General features: G+C 40.7%; 2 protein-coding genes across 5 annotated transcripts; one reads left to right on the forward strand and one right to left on the reverse strand.

Moving 5' to 3' along the window:
- The first annotated feature begins 347 nt into the window (after nt 1-347).
- On the forward strand, nt 348-9,773 carry LOC143212879 (phospholipid-transporting ATPase ABCA3). Of its 4 annotated transcripts, none has more exons than XM_076432150.1 (25): nt 349-647; nt 750-1,417; nt 1,504-1,802; nt 2,095-2,494; nt 2,563-2,730; nt 2,819-3,006; nt 3,085-3,249; nt 3,357-3,465; nt 3,538-3,692; nt 3,764-3,925; nt 4,030-4,101; nt 4,172-4,310; nt 4,434-4,671; nt 4,734-4,893; nt 4,967-5,183; nt 5,264-5,782; nt 5,864-5,989; nt 6,412-6,630; nt 6,694-6,966; nt 7,038-7,336; nt 8,017-8,164; nt 8,226-8,436; nt 8,514-8,727; nt 8,804-9,108; nt 9,489-9,773. In XM_076432150.1, the coding sequence occupies exons 2-24, from the start codon at nt 1,105-1,107 to the stop codon at nt 9,014-9,016; spliced, it is 5,007 nt and encodes a 1,668-aa protein (XP_076288265.1). In that variant the 5' UTR covers nt 349-647; nt 750-1,104; the 3' UTR covers nt 9,017-9,108; nt 9,489-9,773. The 4 variants fall into 4 exon arrangements, with proteins under 4 accessions (XP_076288268.1, XP_076288265.1, XP_076288267.1 ...); XM_076432151.1 differs by lacking the exon at nt 9,489-9,773 and having other exon boundaries at nt 433-496; nt 568-647; nt 8,804-9,016; XM_076432153.1 differs by lacking the exon at nt 9,489-9,773 and having other exon boundaries at nt 348-647; nt 6,694-6,963; nt 8,804-9,016.
- LOC143212892 (uncharacterized) lies at nt 9,485-14,453 on the reverse strand. The gene is made up of 5 exons (XM_076432191.1): nt 14,315-14,453; nt 12,832-13,258; nt 11,357-11,551; nt 9,704-9,979; nt 9,485-9,627 (listed from the first exon to the last, which is right to left on the reverse strand). The coding sequence occupies exons 1-5, from the start codon at nt 14,321-14,323 to the stop codon at nt 9,485-9,487; spliced, it is 1,050 nt and encodes a 349-aa protein (XP_076288306.1). The 5' UTR covers nt 14,324-14,453.
- Nucleotides 14,454-26,816: the final 12,363 nt, after the last annotated feature.

Below are 26,816 nucleotides of genomic sequence, written 5' to 3' on the forward strand. Positions count from 1 at the left end.
GTACTTTTTCGATCGACATTCTAACACTTTATTTTAACTTAAAAATTGAACATTTCTTCCGACCTACAGAATAACTTCATTCTATATTAATCTTTTTCTTTGTATGAATACAAAATTGATGTAATGCCTGTAATTGATTAGACCGACATATTTAATAATGTAAAAATGTAAACAATACTCTGAATAATGGTACAGCAATTTTTAGATTAAAATTCAAATTTTGTCGACTTGCTTATAAAATGTATCAATATAAAGTATCTTGGCAATTCAGATGACCGATGTGAATCATCTGAACGAATATCGTCGACAGTTGGAAACGCAGCCTAATCTGCCTAACGATATAATTATGCTATTGTATACATACCAGTGACGTACAACATACAAACGTTGCGTCGTTGCGTGTCAAATTGTCAGGTACATTTTGTACTTATTGTACGTAGATCATGATAGAACGATTATTGGGGACAGGATGTATAATTTAAAGCACCCGAGACAGGTAATTTCATTAAATGACAGTGACATGTTAACGTGAAAATATAATCAGTGACAACACAATTTTCCACGAAGGGTTCGTCATGAAATATTGCTACATATATATTTTTACGAAGCTGTATCAGTGATTAATAAAGATATGACCTATCTGTCGGGTATGAAGTTATATTAAACTAAATTGTGTACCATAAATGTTTGTTTCATTGTGCATGGTTTATATATTGCTAACGATAATTTCGTAATCATTTATTTTCCAGTTACGTTTATTATGACAATCACCGAAAAGAAGGGACAAGGCTTGACAGAACATTTTTATATTTAAATAAAACTATTATCTATGATAAACGATACAAACAGAGATAATTTGGTTGTCAAGGTTCCATATATTGAATCGATATATATATAAATATTCTTCGAGAGTATGCACTGATTCATACATCAATTCTTATTATTTATTCACAGTACTTTTATGTACTTTCAATGGCAGTGTGTAATTGGCATATTTGTATGCGAGAAGTGTACATACATTCCAACACAGAGCTATGTTATTGATTGTTCGATGATGAACATATGATTAAACACGAAACCTTTTGATACAAATTAACAATCCAAATGGCGAGCGGAATCAGAATTCTCGGCTTATTGCTGTACAAAAATCTTCTAGTGCGAATCAGGCATTGGAAGTCGGCGTTACTTTTACAATGTGTAGTACCGATCGCCTTGTTCGTATTAATACAAGCTGTAAGAGATTTTAGCGTACAACCGCCTCGTGTGATTAACGAAAGTAGCTACTACCCTATAGAAACTAAAGATGAATTAACGGAGATAAACACGCAATTTACACTCCTCTATTATGTGCCACAAAATGAATACACTGAAAAGATGGTGGAAGATATTCGAATGTGCTTGATGTTACCAGATGAAAGTAATTATTATATTATGCACAATGCTTGATGTTTTATTTGATATGGTTACTTTACATTTAATAATGCTGATAATTATATTTTACAGTGGTATCTGGGTTTTCGACTGAAGAAGAGATGATAAAAAGGTACACAGTTGCGGAGGCTGAGCATATGAACATCAACGTGTTAGGTCTCGTGTTCGAGCAATATAATACGAGTGATATAAGGTACAAAATCAGACATGCAATGACAATACCGAAAATGTTGTTTCAAAATGTATTTGACGAAAGGTCGTTTAATACACACTCTTTGTATTTTATCGCTATACCGTTTATACAATTACAACTGTGCGTCGATGAATCTCTTATTAACCATACACCGCTACATACAAAACCTGATATACAGGTACGAGAAACTAGAAAGCATATTATGCTAATATATTGTATAATAATTAGACTGCGGATATTCATGCTATTTGCAATTTTTGATGAATTTTAAGAAACTCGAATCAAATAAAACTTCATTTTCTGTGGTAATAGCCTCTTTAGATTTGAAATGAATGAAAATCGTACTAAATTCTGTCGTATCTTATATCCTAGCATTTTTTGGCAAAACTTCAAAAGCTACATTTGCATAAACATCCGCAGTACTGTAATAGAATTCGTTGAATTCGAATAAATAAATTTGTATGTTTCAGGTGTCCGCACAGAGAATGCCTTACCCACCTTATGTTAAAATAGACGACGCTGACATAATACTGAGACAAATTATATGTATGTTTGCAGTAATTGCATTCCTAATTTCACTTTGCGTGGAAACAGGTTACGCGTCCAAGGAAAAGCATATTGGTGTGAATGTTTTAATGGCTATGAATGGGGTGAAACAGTATCAACATTTACTCAGCTGGTTGATTACCGGCATAATGTTCAGCAGTTTTTATGTTATACCAATAATTGTATTATTTAAAAATACATTCTCTAAAAATGTTGAGCCATACTTGTATTACAGTAATACTTTTATATTTTGGTTAATACTTACGATTCATGTGGCGCACTTAATATCGTTTGGTATGCATGTCGCAGCATATTTTTCTAATCGTAAGTTCCAATTGTAATGAATTTGAAAACTAATCTTCTATTGTCTTAAAAATCGAATTCTTTTACAGCACGTTTTGTAACAGTAACGCTATCGGTTCTTTTCACTGGATCTTCTTCGCTCTTTTTTAATGGGAATTTAATAAGAGAACCAATCCTTTCTGTAATACCAGGAGTACTATTCCCTAATATATTATTATATAGATTCCTGGAAGAGATAAATGCCTATGAAACTCAATGTATGTAAAAAATGTTTCTTGATAATCGTTTTAGTATTTTTCAATTGTGGTGTGTAGATTATATCATTAAATATATTGAACTTTGCAGTAACTGGTATTCAATGGTCAAATATGTTTTTGGTTGGAGATGCACAACATAACGCTGTTGGCAGTGTTGGACTTATATTAATCCTTTCATTGTTGGGGATCATGTTACATTTTATGCTAGCAGTGTATATTAATGCTGTACTTCCAGGAAAGTATGGAGTACGCAAAGAACCACTTTACTTTTTGAAGGTAAACTTTCTTATATTTTTTAGTAGTCTTTATGAATGCGTAACATGAGCGCCTTAACAAGAACGATCGATTTTGCAGTTTCTTAAGAAGAACAAAGTCAATCTAGATGAAGATATTGATCATTTCGATTACGAGAATATAGATAATGAAAATTTTGAACCTGTAACAAAGGGTGTACTTACTCCTGGAATTCAGATTCGCAGTCTTAGGAAAAATTATAAGACTGGTTTCCTAAGGAAGACGGTACGTTTCGGTTGTACTATGATTCTTTTATCGTTACTAGGGCTGGGGTATTCAAATAGTTGACAATTAGTATCTCACAATCAGCAGCTCTATTAACTATATTACAGACGGTCCAAGCTGTGAAAGGGATTTCAATGGACTTGTATAAAGGCCAAATAACAGCTTTGTTAGGTCATAACGGAGCTGGAAAGACCACGCTTATGTCTATTGTAACAGGTAGAAATTTGATTACATATTATTATACTATACTTTATTATACTATACTTCCTTTTACTTAATTTTTATCAGGTGTAATAAACGCCACGGAAGGGAAGGTTTTTATAAATGGCAAAGACATTACAACCCAATTAGAAACCATTAGGAACGATTTAGGATTATGCCCTCAGGAAAATATGGTTTTCCCAGATCTGAATGTGTACCAGCAGCTAGAATTCTTAGCTCGAGTACGCAACTGAACAATAAATAAACCAATAACGTTGCATTTCGTGAGATAAAATTAATTATGTTGTTTCAGCTGAAAGGTTGCAATAAATCGAGGACTCAGATCAAACAGGATATTGCGGTTTTACTTGATAAATTGAATTTAAGTGAAAAAAGGAATGCTTTACCAGATACATTATCTGGTGGACAAAAAAGAAGACTGTGCCTTGGAATGTCTCTCATTGGTGATGCTAGTGTAAGAATTTGTTGTAACTTCTTTTTCGAAAAACGAGTACCTCATATTTATAGCATATAAATTACAAATTATACAATATATAACTTTGTATTTACTTTATATAGATTATAGTCATGGATGAACCGACGTCTGGAATGGATCCTGAAACTAGGAGAGATATATGGGATATTATACTGGTAAGAATCGGTATAATATTTTAAATAGTTTGCAATTAACGCGTGTATAAATTTTAACAATTTTGTCTAGAAAATAAGAGGAAAGAAAACAATCTTGATTAGCACTCACAATATGGAAGAGGCTGATATTCTGGGAGACAGAATTGCAATTGTACATGGAGGAAAATTAAAATGTTATGGCACTTCGCTGTTTCTAAAGAAGCAATACGGTTAGTGGTGTTATTATTAGACATCGAATCTGATGCATTTATAACAAGATCTGCTGTCTAGTTATTATATTGAAGATATATGTTCTTTGTAAACCACTTAACTAAAACATTGCTGGATTTCAGGCTACGGTCATGTAGAAGTTACATTATCCACTAAATCATGGTGCAATGCTGATAAAGTAATAAACAAGTTCGATCCAAGAACACAGCCAGTGAGTGTAGACAGCGAGAAGATTGTTTTAAGCATACCGTACTCTGAAACTTTACCAGAATCTCTGGACAACGTGGAAAACGAGAAAAAGAATTTAGGTGTTACAGGAATCAGTGTATCGCTTATTACTCTGGAAGAAGTGTTCTTAAGGTATGTTATATTCAAATATATTTTGTAAAAGAAATATTAATCACATTTATTTCTCGTTCCAGAGTTATTAAAAGGGAAGACAATGGAAAATATTTGAACGAACTATTTAGTCCTCCGTCGCAACGAATGGATGGTTGGGATTTATATATACAGAGAATTTTGGCTCTTTACCATAAGAAATTAACGTTTACCGTCAAAAATTTAAGCACCATATTGCTCACGGTGAGTTGTGCAGGTTCGACGATTCTAGATTACAAAATTCCGAGATTTAATAATGGTTACAATTATATTTCAGTTGTTTATCCCACTCGTGTCTATTGTGTTAATGAGCTTAAGCGATGATACACCACGCGAGTCGACAGATGTTTTTCCGATAGGACTTAACATGTACAGAAGTCCTAAAGTGCTGTATTCAAGTCCAAATACTACAATGGGCAAATATTACAAAAATGCGGTAGAAAGTTTCGGTGGAACTGTAACAGAAGTAGCACGGGATACGAGTGTTACGCAAGGTAAATATTACTGACCATTTCTTTGTGTCATTATTGTAATACCGTTCGAAATGAAATGTTGAAAGAATGTTTGTCTCTAGCTTTACTGGACCAGTCAATTAAAAGTATTTCGACGTACCGTAATCAGTACATTGCCTCTGCGGAATTCAACACTTCGGACGGAGCATTGTATGCAAATGGTTTCTATTCTGGCATCGCAATTCATAGCTTACCGATAACAGTGAACCTTTTATCGAACGCATTGATCAAAAGCATCGCTGGCGAGGAATACTCCATCCGCGTTGCGAGCCAACAATTTCCAAGCAGTCTTTCCGCAACGCAATTATATATGGCGGAAGCAGCATCGTTGTCACGAGTCTTGGTGTTTTGTAGCTTTTTCTTTCCCACTGTAGCACTTTTCGTTATTCACCCCTTCCAAGAAACGGAGACGAAAATGAAACAATTGCAAAGAATGACGGGGGTTACCTCTACATCGTATTGGCTCACTATATTCTCGTTTGATTTAGTAGTTTACGTAGCATCTGTACTTATCACCGTGTTCGGATCTTATATTATGGATATTATTCTGGATATACGTTTATATTACAAAGTGGAAATATGTAAGACAATGACATTACATTATTTATACACTTCTACTAGTTTATCGGTCATTTATAAAATTATTTCGATTATGTTTTCAGTAACGATGATACTGATGCTGCTGCTTTTTGGCATCAATGCTTTATTCATAGCATACATCGTTAGTTTTATGAATATAGCGAGGAACAGTGCTGTGACTACACTGAGCCTTGCGCCCGTTGGATTTGGTGAGTTACATTTAATTATCGTTATTATTAGACTGCGGATCTTTGTGCAAAATTTAATTTCTCTAATGATCCAATTAGTTTTTGTTATAAATGCATCAAATACGCAGTATAATTATTATAAATCTATTAATGTGAATTCCTGAAGACTTAAGTCTTTTCAGATCTTCGAGGAATTGTATATTATTCGACAAGTTTCAACTTATGGGATTAGTAGACTGTGGATCTTCATGCAAAGTAAAAATGTTCTGCATCGACTGTGTTAACGATTTTGTTAACATTCACAGCAACATTACAACATTCTTGAATGTTTAAATCTTTTACACTGTTTTATATATATTTCACCCAATCAATTTCTTCATAAATGCATAAAGATCCGCAGTCTAGCGATTAGTGTACAGAAAATATATTCCGTCGCATTTCAGTCCTGTTGCAGTATCTTTTGCACGAAGTGATCCACAATTTCAACAGTTTAAGAGTATTGCACATGATTCAAAAGAGATTATTCCGTTTGTTACCTCACGTGAGTCTATTCCATGGCCAATTGTCCTTCTTCACTGTGGCCCTGCAAAATGCTAGATGTCGGCGATTGCCAAATCGATTGTTGGATGTCGTGTGTCTTGGTCTAAAGGACCCCTGCTGCGGTATGAATAAATTAGAAACGGTATTGTTTAATACATAATATTCAAATAATATATTCTTTACAGATTTACAATGTCACGATGGAGACTGCAAAAACCAGCTTCCTTATTTTCATACCGAAGATACCGACATGAGCTTGACTGAATGTATAATATATTTAGCAGTGACACCTTTGATATACTTTTCTTTGTTAATCATGTTAGAGGAGGGATTGTTCAAAAAATTCTATATAAAGATGTTCGGCAAGCATCTGAGGAATCCAGTCGAGATAAAAGATGATCAAGTGGAGAAAGAGAAACGCGCTGTTGCAATGGAGATCAGGAAATTGAGAAATCGTGGTACGATGTTACGAAACTTACATATACTTGATCAAATTAAAAAGCATAATTAACGGAAACGTTTCGTTTAGGTATAATTAACGAAATGGAAAATACCAAGGCAGTGACTATCGCCGAGACTAATGGCATAGAAAGTCCAGAGTGCAACAATGACAGCTTATTTTTGGTGTACGAGCTCAGCAAGTATTACGGAAGCTTGATGGCGGTTAGAGAAATCAATTTCCGTGTGAAACAGCGCGAATGCTTTGGACTGCTTGGCGTAAACGGCGCCGGAAAGAGTACCACATTCAGGATGTTGACTGGCGAAGAAATACCAAACAGCGGTACCATGTACTTAGGAAAGTCGGATATCCTCACGGATCGACAGAATGTAATATATCACTTTCTTCAATGACAATTACCAATTATGTACAGGGTGAGTCTGATAACATGACGAAAAAATCATGTACGAAAAAATGTTTCGAAAAAATGCAGTATTCTAATCTGTTTTTTATTACTTTGATTTTTTATTGAGATATGAAGGTCACCTGCAGTTTTTTAAATAGAATGCCCAATATTTTTGCTCGAATTCGGACGAAGCACAAAATTCTGCGTAAAGAAGTATTGACCTTTGTATATCCTAAATCTAATAGTTAACGAGATTGATATAATATGGCCAGTACATATGGAAAATTATGTCGATAATATCCCGTTAACTATTAGATTTATGATGTATAGAGAAGATCAGTACTTTCTTACGCAGAATTTTGTGCTTCATCCGAATTCGAGTAAAAATGTTGAGCAATCTATTTAAAACACTGAAGGTGATCTTCATACCTTGATGAAAAATCAAAGTACCAAAAGTGAGATTGCAGCACTGTATGTCCCCCTAGAACAACAACAAATAATAAGTAATACAACAAATAACTTACGAATTATTTGAGATCGTCACGTTACGAGACTCATCCTGTACACTGTACATACAGAGCGTTCACACTATCATTAGCCAGCAAGTTTTTCTTGCAAATAATAAATACATACTTGTACTTACGAACAAAACTGTCTTTATAGTATCTAGCTCAAATGGGATATTGTCCACAAACCGATGCCATGCTCGGATCTTTGAACAGTTTCGATCATCTTCGTTTGTTCGCATTACTTCGAGGGATACCCAAAACGAAAGTGGATTTAGAAGTGAATAAATGGATCAATCGACTGAGTGAGTTGCATAATCATGTTTCAGGGTATTATGGACTTTCCTCATGCGTGTATCGTTTCAGATCTAAACGCGTGCATGTCACAGCCAAGCAGTACTTATAGCGGCGGTAACAAGAGGCGTTTGAACATAGCAATGGCGTTAATAGGAAGTCCAACTCTTGTTCTGCTAGATGAGCCAACGACTGGCGTTGATCCTGCTGCCAGAAGATCCCTATGGAATATCCTTCAATCTTGCCAGGCAATGGGACAAGCTATTATACTTACCTCGCACAGGTATTTCACTTTGCTCGGTAATGTGTATTATTAGAAAGCGATGGTACCATGATTTACATAAAATAAAAATTCTACAGCATGGAGGAATGCGAAGCTTTGTGCAATAGACTAGTCATTATGGTGAAAGGTCAATTGGTTTGCATCGGAGCCAGCCAGGAATTGAAGCAACGTTTCGGCGCCGGTTATGATATTCACATCAAATTGAATCCGAACCGATCGGACAGTGATCTGAGTACTATAAAGAGCGTCATGGCGTCGTCTTTGATGTGCGAAATAAGAGATGAGAACTTGGTAATGCGTCTAGACAACTGTGAAGCTTTTGTACGTTGGAAATACTAATAATAATCATTCCTTTTTTACTCTGAAGGGCTTTATCGCTTATCACGTGAACGATGCTGGGACAACGTGGCAGAAGATGTACAGCACGATGGATGATTTGAAAATGCGAGTGAATTGCATCGACGATTATGCAGTGCTATCGGCTACATTGGAACAGCTTTTCATTCAATTCGCCAGGGGAACTGAACAGTACGCGGAGGAAGAGTCTGTAAATAGCAACGTGCAAGCAGTAGCTGTTTAAATACTAGAAAAATGGCGCTACGAAGTATTATCGAATTACCACATTTCCAATTTAATTCAATTCTCGCGAAGCTTTTAATATATTTCTATCGTGTAAGTATTAATGAGCACTATTCTATTGTATAATATATTTATAATATTCTGTATTTGAGATTATACACACGCGCGATTTTTTAAACATTTTTGTGTATGTAAAGCGTATAGTTCAATTAAAATGTGACGTACAGTCGTCGATAGATTACGAGAATTTTTGGATTCGACTCGAATCCATGCAGGTCAGTTGGCTGACGATGAGTAAGGGACGGGAGGAAATGGGCGACGATCAAAACGAAACACACGTACTTTGTATAAATAAAAAAGTTACATAAACGATATATTCTTATGTACATAAGTCCGCCATTAAATACGATTATTATAATGGAACAGGATTGAATCGTGTAATACGCAATGACTTTTACGGTGTCGTTATCTAGTAATGGTATCCACCGGAGCTTGTTTGGTATGAATTTGGACCTTGATAAGAGCCACCACCGCCACCGCTGCCTCCTCGACCTCCACCACCGCCGCCGCCGCCGCCGCTGCCACTACCCGTGCCACTGCCTCCGCCATTTCCTGTGTTCAAGAAGCAGAAACACCGGGTTAAAATCATTGAGAACGTTACCACAAGAGTGTCATCAATGAAACCCACCGTAACCACCTCCTGAAGAGTATCCACCTCTACCGCCGCCTCCGCCGCCGCTGCCACCACCACCTCCACCTCCGGAGGTATCTTGATTCTCGCCCCTAGCCTCAGCAGCGAGCGCTAACTCGACACCTCGTTGAATCTCCGGCGGGATTGGTGGCGGTGTCGGAAGATGTGCGCCCTGAGGATGGAAACCCTCCTCGTCCGCGGTGTAGCTGACACTGTATTGCACACCATCGGGTCCTGTGTACGAGTATGACCCGCTCACCGCTTCCCCGTTACCTGCGAACAATAATTCGTATTTTCATGTCGATGATGGAATGTGTTCGCCTTTCCGAGATTGCAAGGGATGCGCCTTCTTATTTCTCGGTAATGCAGAGATGGGGTTTTTCAGTAGTCAAAAGCGCTGGATAAAAGTCCTACTTTTAAAATTTCTTTTACGGCACCGCCCAGAGTTGTTCCAAACAATTAAAAGAAAATCTGTGCAAAGTTTGAGCTCGTTCGTATAACGGGCAAACGCGTGCCCCAAATGGATCAAACATTAAAATAATTAATTTAATGCTCATAAAATCGTTTTTCATGCAATGCGATAACGCGTTAGTCGACAGCAGTCTAGCTTAATCTGTTATCTAGCGCTTTTGGCTACTGAAAAACCCCACCTTTGCATTATCGAGAAATAAGAAGGCGCATTCTACACCCTTGCAATCCTGGAAACGAGACAGGTAACAGGTTTCCATTTCTTCTTTTCCCAAGGTTTTTCTCCAGGTTTATTAGCTCTCTAAATGCAAAGAGTTGCGGAGTATTGTAACATATTACGCTCACTGCATCCCCGTTACCTATATAGCAGAACAACGCATGGTGTTTGATGCAACAGGCGGCGGTCGAGCCGATTGCGTCAGTCTATCGGCCGTTTTTGCGGCTTTCCAGCTTGTTAGAAGCAATCATTGTTCGGTGATCACTCATCACGAACCGAAATGGGAATACTAAGTTGCCCGAGGGTCTGTCGAAAGCCGGAAGAAGGTCACGCTTTGGGTCAGATCCTGCCGTTTCTACTCTTCACTGATACGAATCAATGAACAGTGTTCTCCTAACTTGGGAAACGGCGCAATGGCGATCGCGAAGAATTAGATAAACGTTCACTTCGCTTGTGATGGTCTAGAGCAGTGGTCGGCAAACGCATTAGTCAAAATAGCCAAATATCAGCAGCACAACGATTTAGAGTTCTTCTAAAAATTCCTGTACAAGAACCCAGTTTTTAGAAGTCTGTTAAAACTGAGTAAAACTGAAGGTTGTATTAAAATACTATGAAATTAAAATAAAATATGTTTATTTTAATTTGTGGAAGAACCGCAGTTTGCCGACCACTGGTCTAGAGATTTCTAGATCCCTGGCAATCGAATAATAAAATTCGTTTGTCTCCGAAGGTAGATATAAAATGTAGGAAACTGTTGAATGTAGTTTGTTTGTGCAGTTACGACAGAGAAGTCGCATACTACGAATTGCAGATCTACATTCCGTTCACCGGGTCTGTTGTAAGAAGGATTCGAGGTTGAACGCGATGATGGATAGGAATTCATAACACCGAAACATGGCGGCGACGGACCGCGAAGAACAGTTCGGGATATTGTTGTTGGGAAACTCGAGTGACCCTGATCTCACCTTCCTGATGGCCGGTTTCCTGCGCGGTGATACCGTTTCCTGTTTCGTAGCTGAACTGGTAGTTGCCGTCTCCGCCGTTATCATTATTGTACGAGACGATGGGAATCTCTTGGCCGCCACCGCCGCCACCGCCTGGCCCTCCTCTTGGTCCACCACCACCGCCGCCGCCGCCGCCGCCGCCGCCGCCTCCAGTAGCTAAAATGCAAGTACAAATGGAAATTAATAAAGAACTTTTCAGTCAAACTTTTTCTTCTGATCATTTTTGATAAATTGCGTTAACATTTTTCAGCTGTCCACGTAGCACCGGATCGTTAACGATCGACGTATCTGTGCAATCCTGGGGTGGTTGCGACATGAAACCGGAGAAATCCACGACCCGACGAACCCGAGATTTTAATTCGTAATTGAATAGCGGCTAATTACTCGGCACAAAGGGAACGACACGAGATGTTCTGATGCGTTCTGATTCTCGCAACCGCGCGCGAATTCTCACCGACTTCAAATTGTACTTGAGATACAGCCGTCCGCGTCCCCTCGAATGCGCGTCTTCATTAGACGCGACCGCCTCAAGAGGACTGGGAGCGATTAGGCATTCCGCGTTAGCGGTTTTCACTTTTCTTTCGTCGCCGAGGTCCTAATTCCACGACATACTTTACATAATTCATGTAACTCCGACGAGGCGAGTGTCTATCTTCATTTGACTATTTTTCTGATACTGCGTATGATTGTCTTCTGTAGAGAGCTCGAACCTTTTTCTTTTTCAAAACTGCTTCGAGTGCAAATGGATAATAGAACACGTATAACAACGAAGTACTATTGTTAGGGTTAACATTGAGAACTTCAAAAATGAAGATTTACCACAATGATAGACAATATACAGAAATTTCGATTCTCCAGCAAGTGTTTAAACTCTCATCCGTTCCCCGTGTCAATTTGGCACGTTTTTTCACGTGGAGAATGATGTTATAAACATGACATGTGTAGTTATACGTAGACAGCGGATCTTTATGCAAAATAAAAATATGTTGAACAAGTTGAAAATAATATAACACGATTTTAAAATTCTTCTGATGTTATACTGTTTTAACCCTTTGGACTCGAAGCAATTTTAATTCCAAGATCAAGACATTTCTTTCAATCCAGATCATTTTTTGTTCTATGTAATCTCTTTAGCATTGTGCACATCGAATTGAACCTCTCATGCAACAGTTGAGCTTTATACAATTTATAGAGTACAGACGAATTTAATAATATTAAAACTGTTTTGAACAATGGTATGACAATTTTTACTGGCGCCTCAGTTAAATTACACCTACCCATTTTTGCCGTAAATACATAAAATCCGCTGTCTAGTGATAACATACATAATTTTCACGTTTTTCCAATTATGCATTCATTTCAGAACATCTTCAAAACGCAGCTAGACATATCGACTATCAAAAGTTGGCATGAACTTGAAGAAAATCGATACTCACGTCCACCGTATCCTCCTCCAGATCCACCGCCTCCGAATCCTCCTCCAGATCCACCACCGCCGAATCCACCTCCAGCTCCGCCACCGCCAAATCCTCCTCCAGTTCCGCCACCGCCAAATCCACCTCCAGGTCCACCACTTCCTCCAAATCCACCGCTGCCTCCACCTCCACCGTAGCCACCCGGTCTGCCAGGTCCACCGGGTCCTCCGTGACTACCTCCAGGACCGCTTGGTCCTCCAGGTCCACGTCCTCCAGGACCACCGCGTCCACCTGGACCTCCGGGTCCACCAGGACCTCCGGGTCCTCGATTCGGAGCTTGAATCAAGCCGCCGCCACCCGCGCTACCCGCATTTCCCGGAGGGAGGTAAGTGTTGTCTAATCGGGCCGCGTAGCACGTGGCAGCCACGGCCAATACCGCCAAGGCGAGCTGTCAAAAGTTACGTTTTTCAAATCTCTGACAGAACATTGGTCGAAATGTAGCTAAACAACCGGCGTGATTGCAAATTATGCTAAGCAGCTCCGCACACGAACAACACCCAGACCAACGTCGACGCGTTTACGTTACTACACGTATTAGGTTGGCAAGAAAGTAGTTTCGACCGAATTTTTTTATTCAAGCAATGAATCAATAAAATATTTTCCGGTTTGTTCGGTGATCTTTCGCCATCTTTCTGGTAGTTTCATCATTCAAAGTTCTCGGCAAAAAACTGATCCAAGTGCGATTTCAAGTCATCATCATTAATGAATGTTTCACCATTCAAAGAGTTTTGCAAACTTTAATGTCATTTTAATGTAATTTTATTTATATTTCCACTTTCTTCAAATTTGCCTACAAACATTGAGAATTGCATAAACATCCACACATTAAATTTTCATGGTGGAACACGCGAAAAATGATTGGTGCTTGGTTGGGAAGTGATGTCACATCCACCATATAGCCCGGACGTTGCACCATTAGATTACCAATTATTTCGAAGTTTACAAAACTCTTTGAATGATAAAACATTCGCTAATGATGATGACCTGGAATCGCACTTGGATGATGGAGCTACCAGAAAGATGGCAAAAGATCATCGGACAAAATGGAAAATATTTGACTGATTAAAGTTGATTGCTCTCGAATAGAAAAATTACTGTCTTTCCAAGCCAATACTTCAAATATGAATGCGTTCACCTATCCGTGACAGCACAGCATCGATACTCCTAATTTTTACTTCGTCAGGAATGAATACGTTGACGTTGGTCTGTTGTGGTTCGTGTGCGGTGAAGACGTCACTGACGCATACATCCCGAGCACACTGCGTCGCGATCCACTAGCTCTAACATTCTCAAAATTCGTTCGGAACTGAACGACGTAGTTACTCGAAACGAAGGAAAAGGACAAACAATCGCGGAACCGACTTGACGGCCACTGACTCGCGGTAGAAGACCGGAAGTCGAGGATTCACCGGCGCGCGCCGGGACAACTTGTTGGGACTCGTACCGATCTCATCTCGCCGAAGAGTGGAATCCTCTGGGAACGCGAGTCCTGCTCGATGCTATTCGTCGCACAGCCGGAACGTGTCTTCTTGCCAAACGATGGCAATAATTGGTCTGTGCAGATTCAGGTCGGAGCGAGCGTGCTTATATACCGATCCGTGCCGGAGGATCGTCTTCCTCCCACCCGTCGACGCAGGTAGAGGAGTAGTCGTAGTCTCGTTGGGTCTGGTGAACACCCGGTGCGCCGTGTTCCTCGGCGAAGTTCGCGAACTCGGGGAGAGCGACGGAGAAGAAGGATTCGCACAGCGATCGGTATGATGGAGGAGGAGGATGATGCCGAGGAGGAGAGGGCGGTTGAAGATGAGTACTCTCCGGGCTAGGGACGCGGGGCTGAGGAGGTTTATTGCGCAAGCCGGGTGATACAGATCGGCGGGCATCTCGAGTCGGACCTGAAGGTCGGCTAATCGGGTCGGCATGAAAGTGAACCGAGCTTGGCATGTGGGAGAGCATAGACGGGCGAAGGGAATCGCTCAGAGAAAAAGAGAGGTTACGGCTCCCATCGGGAAAAGACGGATCCGCGACGTTGGAGAGAAAAGAAGAACCAAGGAATTGAGTTCGAGACGGGGTACCGGCGCAGCAGCGCGCGCGCGCGTTTCTTCTGATATCCTCGATTGCGTAGACCCAGCACGATCCCAAGACGCGGTGCGTTCCTCCTTGTAATTATATCGGTCGTTCGGTGTCCGACATCGTGGGGTCATCATCATCCACTAGATGGTACGATGGCTTATGGAGAGCAATGCAAGCTCCGCAACCGCTCGCGATTATTGCGCAACCAGATGCGTTGCGTACGATGCATCCTAGTATACGATCGTGTACGTATTAGAGAGGAGCCGCTCCAAATCGTCGCTTGTGTTACCGATCGACACGTAACTCGCCGCTTAACGATCCACCAAAGGGTCACCGTGTTCACGCTCCCAAGCAAACACCTCCCAGTTCGATGCCAATCGCTTCCCAATACCCGTCTCTCGTCCGTCTCTTTCATACGACTGCAATCCGAACCCTCGGGCTAACTTTTAGTTCCTTATTCACACCGTTAACTCGCGTTTACAGAGTGTACCCATATGATCCGTAGACCGTCGCTTTTCCAAACCGGCGAGTGGGATACCTGCGAAGGCGACCGATGCCGCTGCACCGATTAACCCTCCGTTACCCATTGTCCTGTCCGTTCGACGACTTCATTTCGGAACGGTGATTTAGAGTTCCCGAACGCTCCGGCTGAGATTTATCGCGTTTCCACGGTTACCGCCTGTCTCTCCTCGCCGGAGATAGACTACAAAAGGATGAGAAAAATTGTTTACAGTTGTTGCGCGAAATACAGGGAATCGGGGACCACTTGTTCATCCCCTCAAAGTCCCGGCAAGTATATCTACGACATAAATGTGGCTTCCATTAGTTTCACGTGAAAAACCGGCGTGCCTAATTTCACAAGTCGGGTATCTGTGTATTGCCAGACCGATCGGACGATTAGAACGATCACGCGTTCGAAGCCATCATCGTAATCGCCGCATCGACGTGTTGACTGTTTCGCGTGTTTCGCCGTAAGGGCGAGTGAAATGTCTTACATAATCGGTCATACTTTCTTTGTATGCGACTCATAATAAGCATTTGTGAAAGAAAGTTCCTGAACCGATGAGGTAATCCATCGCACTCCCCCGACGATGTTGATCTCGGAGCACTTCTCCCAGTTATGTAAACCGTTTAATTTCTAAGATCGATTTATGGCACCGTCAGTTCGTCGATGATCTACCATTGTGACTGGCCCCGGAGAAGCTGCTACCATTTCCAGCTGAAGAATAAGATTCATTACAGATGGAGAGAACCCACGCCCTTCCGTGATTTAACGACTACCCAGCAAATGTCTATTAGCTGGATTTCGAAACTGAACACTGACGTTGCAGTTCTGCGTGTCTCGCTTAATCAGCTGCTAAATTGTTCAAATTCAGACCTGGCGTATTCGCAAGCTGGCACTTAGGGGTCTGTTGAGCTTATCTAACCATCGGTGGCGGTGCATTCAGCCGGCATCTACAAGATTTCTCCGAGCAATCACCTGAGGAATCGAGGATTCCCACGATTCGACCCCACTCCACACTACGCGGCTGGACTCCGGTGAATCTCTTCAAAAATAAGAAGCAGTAAAACGCAGGAAAGCCTGCAGATCTTTCTGGAAAGACAAGAAGATGTGTCAGATGAAGTCGTCAGCATTTTCCAAGAAACTCAATCATCTGTGCTCGAAGATATCAGACCTGGTTGTGGCACGAGGAACTTCAATTATAAAAATATCGAATCACGAATCGACAGGAGGGAGAGACAGTGAGTCTCTTCAAAGATAAGAAACAGTAAAACGCAGGAAAGCCTGCAGATCTTCCTGGAAAGACAAGAAGATGGGCCAGATGAAGTCGTCAACATTTTCCAAGATACGCGATCATCTGTGCTCGTAGATATCAGACCAGGTCGGGGCACGAAGAACTTCGATTGTAAAAATATCGGATCACGAATCGACAGGAGGGAGAGACAGTGGATCTCTGATGGTTCGACGTCGGCTTCGAAATCAATAAAGATCGTTACACGGTGAAGGAACAACGGACAGGATACAGAAACTAGCGTGATCCGTTGATCGATAGGGATCGGTTCAGCTGTTCGAATTAGCTGATGCCAGAGGGGTGCGGCCTCGTCGGAAAAAACAGGGCGATCGTGAGCCCGAGTCTCAATAATAGGATACCGCTCGGGACAATGTATTTACCCTGCTTTCGAGAGGAGAACCGCAAGCGATGCTTTCTAAACGGATCGAGTCACCGAACGCGCCGATACGCTTTGAGAAGACCCAGCCCTTTGCCGCGCTATCCGCGTGTTCATCTATCTTTCGCTGCTCGTGTTATGCCAGAGGTGAGGTTCACCCGGAGAAACACTACTTCATGAGGCACCGCTCCGGCACGGTATCATCGGGATTCGCTCCCGACCGCTGGGTGGTGTCGCCAAAAAAGGATCGTGGAAGACGAGCGAAATCCCAGCCAGGTAATAGAAGTGATCCGCGTGTTCTGTTGCACCGTTCCTAACAGAGATACCCGAGCCCCGCGGTAAGCGCCGAATAAGGAGCTGCCATATTTTGTCGGAATTAAGTTGCGCCTTCCTCCGTGCACTCCTTCGTTGAATCACGCCGGGGGTTGAACCAGTTAGATCATTCAGTTTCTCTCGTCATCTTGCGATGCAACGTACCTTCCATTTTATCCGACGATTCTTTCCTGTTTATCTATGGTTCACTGTTTCAAACAGAAAATGGCTAACATGGATTTTCTCCTTCGTTGAATCACGTTGGGGGTTGATCGAACGAGTTAGGCGAGAAACTTCCATTTTCTTCGACAATTCTTTCCTGTTTGTCACGGTGTTCTCCTTAACATTACGGTTCACTATCTAAAACAGAAAATGACTAACATGAATTTTCGTTGAAACACATCACTCAGTTTCTCTCGTAGCTTCCAGTTAGTTCGACGATTCCTTACTGTTTGTCAAGGTACTCTCTTTAACATTATGGCTCGCTGTCTAAAACAGAAAACGGCTAACACGAATTTCCCGAAAAAATCGAAACATTATACCCTGGGAACATCGAGTGCAGCTAACACGTTAAATCGCTCGCCCCGTTCAGTGGGTTAAGATTGGCTAAGAGGTCTTACCCTTGAAGTCACCCGCGAGGACAATAAATGCCAGATATTCTGAAAGCATAATGTGCAGACGGCACGGACTCGTTCAGGCATCGTTCAGTTATGTTTCATTGTTTCGCGGCAGTTAAGGGAATCGGGGATATCGCGGTCGTTCCTCGCCCTGCCATTTTCAGCTTAATTATTTGTTGAGTAGATCTGCGCTCCAGACGGATGCACGGCGGGCCGTTTCTATGTATAAAACAGGTAGACTTAATTCAAACATTTTTGCAAGGTGGCTTTTCGTAAAGCGATACTCGATTCGCGTCTCGAGTGTTAATCCCACGTTCTGTTTCTGAGCGAATCTTTTCTTGCCAATTAATAAATAATTGCTAACTGGGAATGTTGTCACTTTCTTGGTATGGTTAGCTATAGAATGTCCATTATTACGTTTAGGAAACACCACTCTGTCGAGATCGATTTAAAATATCGAGAGACAATTTTAGGTTTTAGAAAGTAATTTCGCAATAAGTAGAAGAGAGTTTAGTAGTTGAGAAAGAAGAGGGTGTGGTGTAGTTTCTGTTTAAATTATGTTTTTCTGCAATTTCGAGTCTGAATTTTGTCGATTTGTCTAGCTTTCTGATTATGGTTCCCCGCGAGACGGCTGGATTAAATCTCCGGGGTTTTCGAAAGATTCGTGTACCCCGAGACACCTATGCGAGGAATATTTCTACACGCTCGTCCAGAGAAGGTTGAGGTATAATGCATTAAGAAACGTTGCTGCTGCTCGTCTCCACTTGATGACCTGGCTAATTGCTGTTATGCGCGCATCGCGCCCGGTTACGTGCGCCGCGCATTCGCGCGCGCGCGGAGAGAAATGATTTCGCGAGGCCCCTTCCACGCACGTTCCCGTAATCAGAATAATCAGAGGACAATTCCAATCGACTTTCTCCTTGCTACGAATTCCTCGGCGAATCGGTGACGAGCGCCGCGGAATACACGGAAGCGGGTTCGCACGTCGTTATTGAATAATGATCTTCGCGAACCCGGGGAGAGACTGCACGCGCGCATATCGGGGCTGCGTGTTCCCTCCTCCGATCGGCATCTGTCTTGCTTTCTTTGTTACGACCTCGATGCCGCGGATGATCGTACCATTTCGAAACACCCCGCGCGTCGGAGGTCGGTACATAGAGGAATGAGAAAAAAAAAGTCTGCGGTCTCGGCGGTTCTTGCGCATCCTGACGCAAGACGAGCGCGGATGGACGTTGGCTGCCGATGCGGTGGTAACAAGAAGAGCTACCGTGTGGACGCTATCGGGCAAATTCATTTTCTAAACATGACCAATCATCCTGCTCCCACCTTCCCACCTCTCTCCCCTCCTTTCCACCCACGGTCATCCCGACGCGTCTTCCAACACTTTCGCAACACAAGCCTGTCCGTCCAATGATGACCCTATCAAATAAGGCTAGTCCTGAACAGTCAACGATATTCGTTGAAAGTAGAGCTGTGACTTTATGAGTAGACTGCGGATCTTTATGCAAAATATAAATGTTCTGCATTCATTGCGGCCAGCAGGAATAAAATAAAAATTGATTTCATCCCTTAATAATTTCGTTACATTAAAAACAACATTACAGTATTCTTAAATTTTTTAAATCTTTTACTGTTTTATATTTTCACCCAGCCAGTTTCTTCACAAATGCATAAAGGTTCGCAGTCTACTTACCTCAGTAGACTTCGGATGTTTATGCAGTTACGGCTTTCGAAAATTTAAAAAAAATACTAGGATATAAGCTACAACAGAATTTAGTACGATTTCAATTAATTTCAGATCTACACTTAAGATCCACCTCTAAAGGTGACTACCACGGAAAATACAATTTTTCATTTGATTCGAGTTTCTTAAAATTCGTCTCCAAAATTGCAAATTGCATAAACATTCACAATCTACTCGGGTACCCAGGTATCTCATATACTCGGGTAGAGATACTCTAGTAAAAAGCTACGTTGGGGCAGTTTGTCGTTTCTCATCCTCCCGAGGACCCCTGCCGCGCATCTGTCCGGATCATCATAGATAGAGAAGTGCTGACCCTTGCCGTTTGCAGGTGGTCTTAATTATTGTAATTACTCTCACGTTCCGAACCTGTCACCGGTCATTTCTTCGCACGTCAGCGACTGTAATAAACACGTAACAATGAAGGAGGCAGTCAATACACTTCGAAACTTTGTGGTACTAATTAGCGAACGGGTGAGCGCGAATTTAAAAATCCTGTCGCGCAACATCCTGTCGACCAGGTTCGTCGAAGCGTAATTGCATATTGTATTGCTATCGAACAGCATTGTATGTGAAACGGATACGGACAAAGTTATAAGACGCCATTACTTAATTAAAACACATTATTAATTTAACTCGAAAATTAAACATTTTTTCCGACCTAGAATAGTTCCTCAGAATAGTAGAATGAAATATATATAATACATATTTAATAATAACATCTCTGAGTCGCCACTCGAGTGCTAAATATTTATAATGGCTCTGCTGTTGGGTGTTTTACACTCCGATACAAGAGGCTGAGTGAAATTACGAAGCTGTGATGCTAATAATGTTTGGGGTATTTTCTAATTCTGTCCATTAGCGAATCCCTGTCCAAGTAATTCCGAGACCCCTGACGCAAGACGTTCGTGTATCGGTATTCCTAAATACTAGAACCGATACTTTCATCCCGGATGCTGAGCGTACGAAGATAATAGTCACGTCGTTCGCGGTAACGTGTAAAATTTAAGCATTCGTGCCCGTAGGGTAGCAATACGTCGAAGGAGGAATGGTAGTCTGGGGGGGTCAGCGAAAGGATGATGAGAACAAAGAGACGCCTCGACGAGGACGTCAATTGGCGAAGGTCCCGATGTAGCTAACTCGTCACAGACCCAAAAAGGTATCGACACGCCATCATCGAAGATCCCGTGGATCTATCGATCGGGGCTCGTGCGCTACGCGAACGTTTCTCCAGTATCGAGAAACGAGCGAGTGAATGGGTGCATACGGTAGCATCTGAGCGTTCTCGAGCTGACTCGAGGAAAGAAAATATAGTGCAGTCTGGTTGCATAATGGCACGGAGGCGCATCACGTCGACCCGAGTCGACGCGAGCTACTTTGAGACTTTGAGAACCTGCGGTAACAGTCTCTTGTGCACCGTCGACGGTGACCTTTGCAACTGGAGGCGGTCGCGTCGAGGTAGGGGTGCTGTAACCAACCGGTGCACTTCGAATCAGCCCTAGGCTATGAAGGTGGATGATGATACAGTTCCTACGTAGCATGAACAGCAGCCTGGAATCTGCTCGCCATAGACACCAGTTCATGTAAGGGCACATCCTTCAACATGCAGAGACATTCCATGTAAATTCACCCTTTCCAACGCGACTTCATGCACGTCTGATTTCTTAGATCCAATTTTTTAAGAAGGCCTTATGGGGACCCATTTTTCTAAAGATCGCTTCTTTCAAAAACCTGCTGCATCTTTTAAAAGTCTTCTTTTTCTGCACATCTTCATGCACATCTGATTTCGCAGATCCAATTTTTCAAGAAGGTAAAGTAGCCTTATGGAGACCCATTCTTCTAAAGATTTACTTTACTTCTATTAAAAATAACTTCCATGTAAAATTCACCCTTTCCAATACAATATCATGCACATCTGATTTCTCAGATCCAATTTTTTAAGAAGGTAAAGTAGCCTTGTGGGGACCCATTTTTCTAAAGACCACTTCTATTAAAAACTTGCTGCATCTTTTAAAGGTCTACTTCTTCAGCCCCACAGTGTTCGTGGGCCTACTGGTAACATCCCATACGACTAATCATTGTAAAACATTGTTCACCTTGTACATCTGAAGAGTAATGGTCTGAAATTATAATCATTTAATTAAATTGCGGATTGTAATAGAAATCCTCAATCCCATTATCTGATAGTATTGTTTTACCGCTGATCTGTAATGCTCCGAAAGCGTTTTTGTAAACACATTGCTAATTCGAAGCAGTGACGCAAGTTTTCAGGCTTGAAAATTTCAGGTGTCAATTACAAATCGTGATATTTCGCATGGTTGACGGATTTCACTTGAAGGAGACACATTCTAATTAGCATCGACAGGCAGTCGCGTCTAATTAATAGGGTTGCGGGTGATTAGAAGTACGGAACCTTCGTGTGTAATTTGAAAGGAACGTTAATTAGACAGAATTAAGTTATTGCGTGTTCGGATGCTGTTTTACAGTCATCCGCAACATCTTCGAGACCGCTTTCCTGGTCCTCCATTTTGTACCTGCGAAATCCCATTTTCAATGGATTTCCAATTTTTCTCGGATGATATAATCAAGTATTTCAATTGAATAAAGAGTCCCTTCTTTTAGAGATCATTCTTATTTGTTCACTAACATGGTAATTCTTTATCTCGATTGAATTTGTTATTTTTTTAAATACATCAATTAGCTGGATTAAAAATATCTGCATATAACGTAAATTTACATAAAAAATATGCAATTTTTTTTATTCGTACCTCATTTCGATATTTAAAAAAGAACAAAATGAATTCTTCCTCTCGATTTCGAAATCGTGATATTTGTTTAAATAGTATAAAAGTGCAGACTTTCTTTTACGTTTATGTATGTATATGCTATATATAAAGTTTTACAAAATACCAATGTATTACTTAACAATTATAGGAAACACAAATGATAGTTTGAGAATTGCAAATCTAATAAATTTAATCAAAATGCAATGTAATTTTGATGGTGTTGCGAATTTAACTTTTGAATTTCGAATTTTTAACATTTTTGAATATCAGGCTGTCCAATCTCCCGTTTCACAAGTTGAAATGTTGGCAATGCTAAATTTTAGCGATTTCGGCTTGAACACCGCCATCTGTGAACGGCGTTGTGAACCACCACGAAACTACCGACACACTTTCGAACGATTCGAACTGTTGTTCCCAATACATAGTTCGAAGTTCGAAGACGCAAAAGTGGAAGTTCGAGTTCTGTAGAATGCAAGAACCGTTATGACCAGCTTTCGTTGAAGTATTTGGTCACCGAAACCCAAGGATCCAGTAATTAGTCGCACTGCTGGCAGATATGGAAGAAGATCTGGAGCACAAGCATCCAAACAACGTTTTCCTATTTCGACTCGCCATTTCAAATAGTTTGAAAAACATCGCGGAATCGATTAGGTGAGTAACATTGTTTTTTTTCATATCAACAGCGTAAAATCTTGACGTTTGTGACGATAGAATTTCCAACGGTTTTTTTTTAAACATGTCATTTAAAATTTTCTGCGAGAACAATGTACAGCAACCTATGTTTTTTGGAGGTTATGAAATGACAATTGTCTCGGTAGTCGCGCTTCTTTTATACGTCACTGACGCATGCGCGTTAAACCGATGTAGACATTTGAATTTCGAATATGCAACACTCCAAATTCCATGTAGTAAGTGAAAAAATGAATTTTTACAATCAAATACTAATTATGTATTTTAAAATATTCTGTTGAACTGTTACAAACGGTTTTGCTAAATGCTGGAAAATAAGGGAAATGGCAACAGAATATTTTATAATTTTCAAAATCTAGTTTAGGGAATCGAAATGCGGTAGAATATGTTGAAATGTTGCAATCGTTTTTGTCAGTAATATTATATTCAATTACGAGAGAGTATAAACAACAATTGTATTAGATTGGAGTAAAGTTCTGTCGTATTTTAACTCAGCAGGTGATGTTAAGAATAATGTAAATTAATATAAATTGATTTAAATGTTTTCTTTAAAATACGACAGACCAGAAAATGGAAAAGACCCTTGGGGAATCTGTAAACAGAGAAAGTGAAAAAATTTAAGCGTGCAAAGACTTTCAACATACACGTGTGAATTTAATTTGCTCTAGTATTTGCAAATCGAATTTTCAAATGTTGGTCGAAACAGAAAAAGAAAACGCGAGACTAAAGCGTCGCCCATGTAATAGCAAATAGATTGCACGTTTCGATTTATCATCTGTGTCATCTACGATGATGATATTGATTGAATTATAACGAGCCAATGATTCATTGCTTCTGAGAACTTCGTCTACTTATATCAGGGTGCAGCCGCGTTTCAGGTTATGTTGTTTTAGTCAGTTCATGCGATAACAGTACTGCCAACGCAAAGTGTGTCAAATACAGGCCTGCGGTGAAGAATGCCGACTCGATTAGGATGAAAGTTGAAAGACGCGCGCATCTACAACCCTTTTGATGTGTTACAAGTAGACTGCGGATGTTTATGCATTTTCCAATTTTCGTAGACAACGTTTAAGAAAGTACTAAAACAAATAAAAAATAAAAATTGTACAAAATCCTGTCGATTTTTATATTCGAGCTTATTGAACATTTTTATAAACCATAAATGCATAAGATCCCGAATCAAATTCTTCACCCTTCTAATTATAACTCGTTAACTTGTTAACTATGAATTGCGGACATACACGTGATTTCTGCTTACCTTTGCAGTATTCTTATTCGTTTACTTAGGAATTCTTGTAGGAAACAGCGATGTAAATTGTATTATTATTGTAGTGATCGTGGGATAAATCTTCAGATCATTGCCATTCCCCTTTACTAATGTCCGTGAGGATATTCGTGATCGATAAATCATCCGGTTAGCAGGTTAATCGGGGAAGGCGCGTAACTCATTATTCAACATTGCTTTTCAGTCACTTTTTTATCAGGTGAACAAAAATTTCCATTCCGCTAACGACATTGCGTTTTGTTACGCCATAGTGCTTGCATCAGTATGAACACGTGGATACGTTATCTTATTACGTGGGCCTATATTGAAAATTCAAAAAATACGTTTTGTAGATCTGTGTCAATTATATGCACTGTGAAAGTTTCATCGAAATCGGCTGATGCGGGGAAAAACGACAGATATTGAAATATGTAAGAATCCTTAGATTTATAGCATTTGGGGGCCGAAAATCGTCAAAAACAGTTTTACCATCTTTAAACGATTTTAGCTCATTGCGACGTCGACCTATTTTCATAAAATTTTCAGAACACGTTTAATTGATACAGATCCAATTCCCTGACAACTTGCAATTTTTCTGAAAAACTTTTTCACGCTGCGTAGCAAATCAATTGTTCTAACTTCTCGAAAAAAAAGTTGTGGAGAGTGGAATTTGAATTTGAATTTAAATATAACGATTGATAATGATTGGAGGTTGAATTTGGATTTAAATATAATGAGACTGATAACTAGACTGCGGATTTTATGCATTTATAGTAAAAATGAATGAGAAGAAAACAAAATTGTAAACGCATTATATTAATTTAAGAATGTTGTTACATTATTTTCGACTTGTCAAGATTATTGAAAGATGAAATACATTGTTATCTAGCTTCCATGTCTTACAAGTGACTTAGAAAAGTTTTATTTTGCATAAAAATCCGCAGTCTATTGACAACGATTGAAAGTTTAATTCCGATTTAAATTGGGTTGCTGAGAGTTGAGTTTGAATTTAGACATATGTAATGATTGATATTTAAAAAGTTATCGTCTTTTTAAGAGTGTTAAAAGTGTCGCTGTAGTTATAAGAATGGTCCGCCTCGCTCGGCGGATTAATTATCGGAGAATCTTGATGGTACGTACTAATTTGACTTTTGTTCGCGAGCGTTCGCGCTCGAAAAATCTGCCGGTTAACAGTTCCAAGAGCCGTGGCGGTCCGTTTATCAGTGTCAAGAGGGGGGAGGTGGGTTCGGGTCGTCGATGACCCAAACGGCCGATGCTGTTACTCGATGTCATTGGCCTCTGTGACTCGCCTGTTAATTTGTGGCCGTTCACGTGGCCAAGCAATTGTCCGACTACGCATTGCTCGGCCCTGTTCCGAGCGGCGATCAACGTTTCGGGGCTCGATCTTTGAAAAATTCGGTTTCCCTTCGGTTTCCGCTTCCCAGAAACTGCCGGTCTTTGAAACCCAACACACCAGTCGACCTTCGAGGAATTCCACGAAGTGTTCGAGGAAACAAAGGGCCCCTGGTGCCCTGGTGTGCGGTCACCATCGTGTTCGGCCAGCTCCCATCATTCGTGCAGTGCGTGTCGCAGGGATCGCGCGTGCTCCTGCTCTCCGTTATTCCCACGTTAGAATAATTCGGTGACGAACAGTACGGAACATTCATCGACGGACGCCATGTTCAGCCTCGACTAAACGCGTTCATCGCGTTTCTTCCTCGATCTTCGTTTTGCTAATCTGTTAATCGGAACAAACGAGTTCATATTCCAGTGATTTTCTACTAATTTCTTTCGTTCACTTAGTTTATCTTTTTCTCCGCGCGTTGATGCCATCGCGGGGATCCTAACATCCGTAGCTATTTTAATTAAATTATAATTGTACACTGTGCAAGATAAATCTCTCGTGATATCGTTATCATTTACCTTCACTCGCTACTGTAAGCGAGAAATTATTCAGCGAATAGTTAACGATGTCGTAACGTTCTGAAATAATTGTAGGCTATCATCGTTCGCGTTTATTGCAGCAAAATCTAAATTCTTACGATGCGGAGAAGTCATTGAAAGGAAAAATCCGGCCGGTTGGTTTGTTACAAAAAGTTAACAGCACGTTTTATACACCGACTCGTCTTCCATTCCCGCAGGAACTCTCGACCAGATGAAGACGCATTCGAGAAGACATTGGACGGAGATATTGGCACACTCGGTTAGGTCCGGACTAATGCAAATATGTAGCATCGATATCAAATTGCACCAGTCCCGGCCTGATCGAGTGCACGCGAAACAACGGAAGAAGAATCAAA

Source organism: Lasioglossum baleicum, chromosome 10 (genome assembly GCF_051020765.1).
Source record: "Lasioglossum baleicum chromosome 10, iyLasBale1, whole genome shotgun sequence".
NCBI classification, from domain to species: domain Eukaryota; kingdom Metazoa; phylum Arthropoda; class Insecta; order Hymenoptera; family Halictidae; genus Lasioglossum; species Lasioglossum baleicum.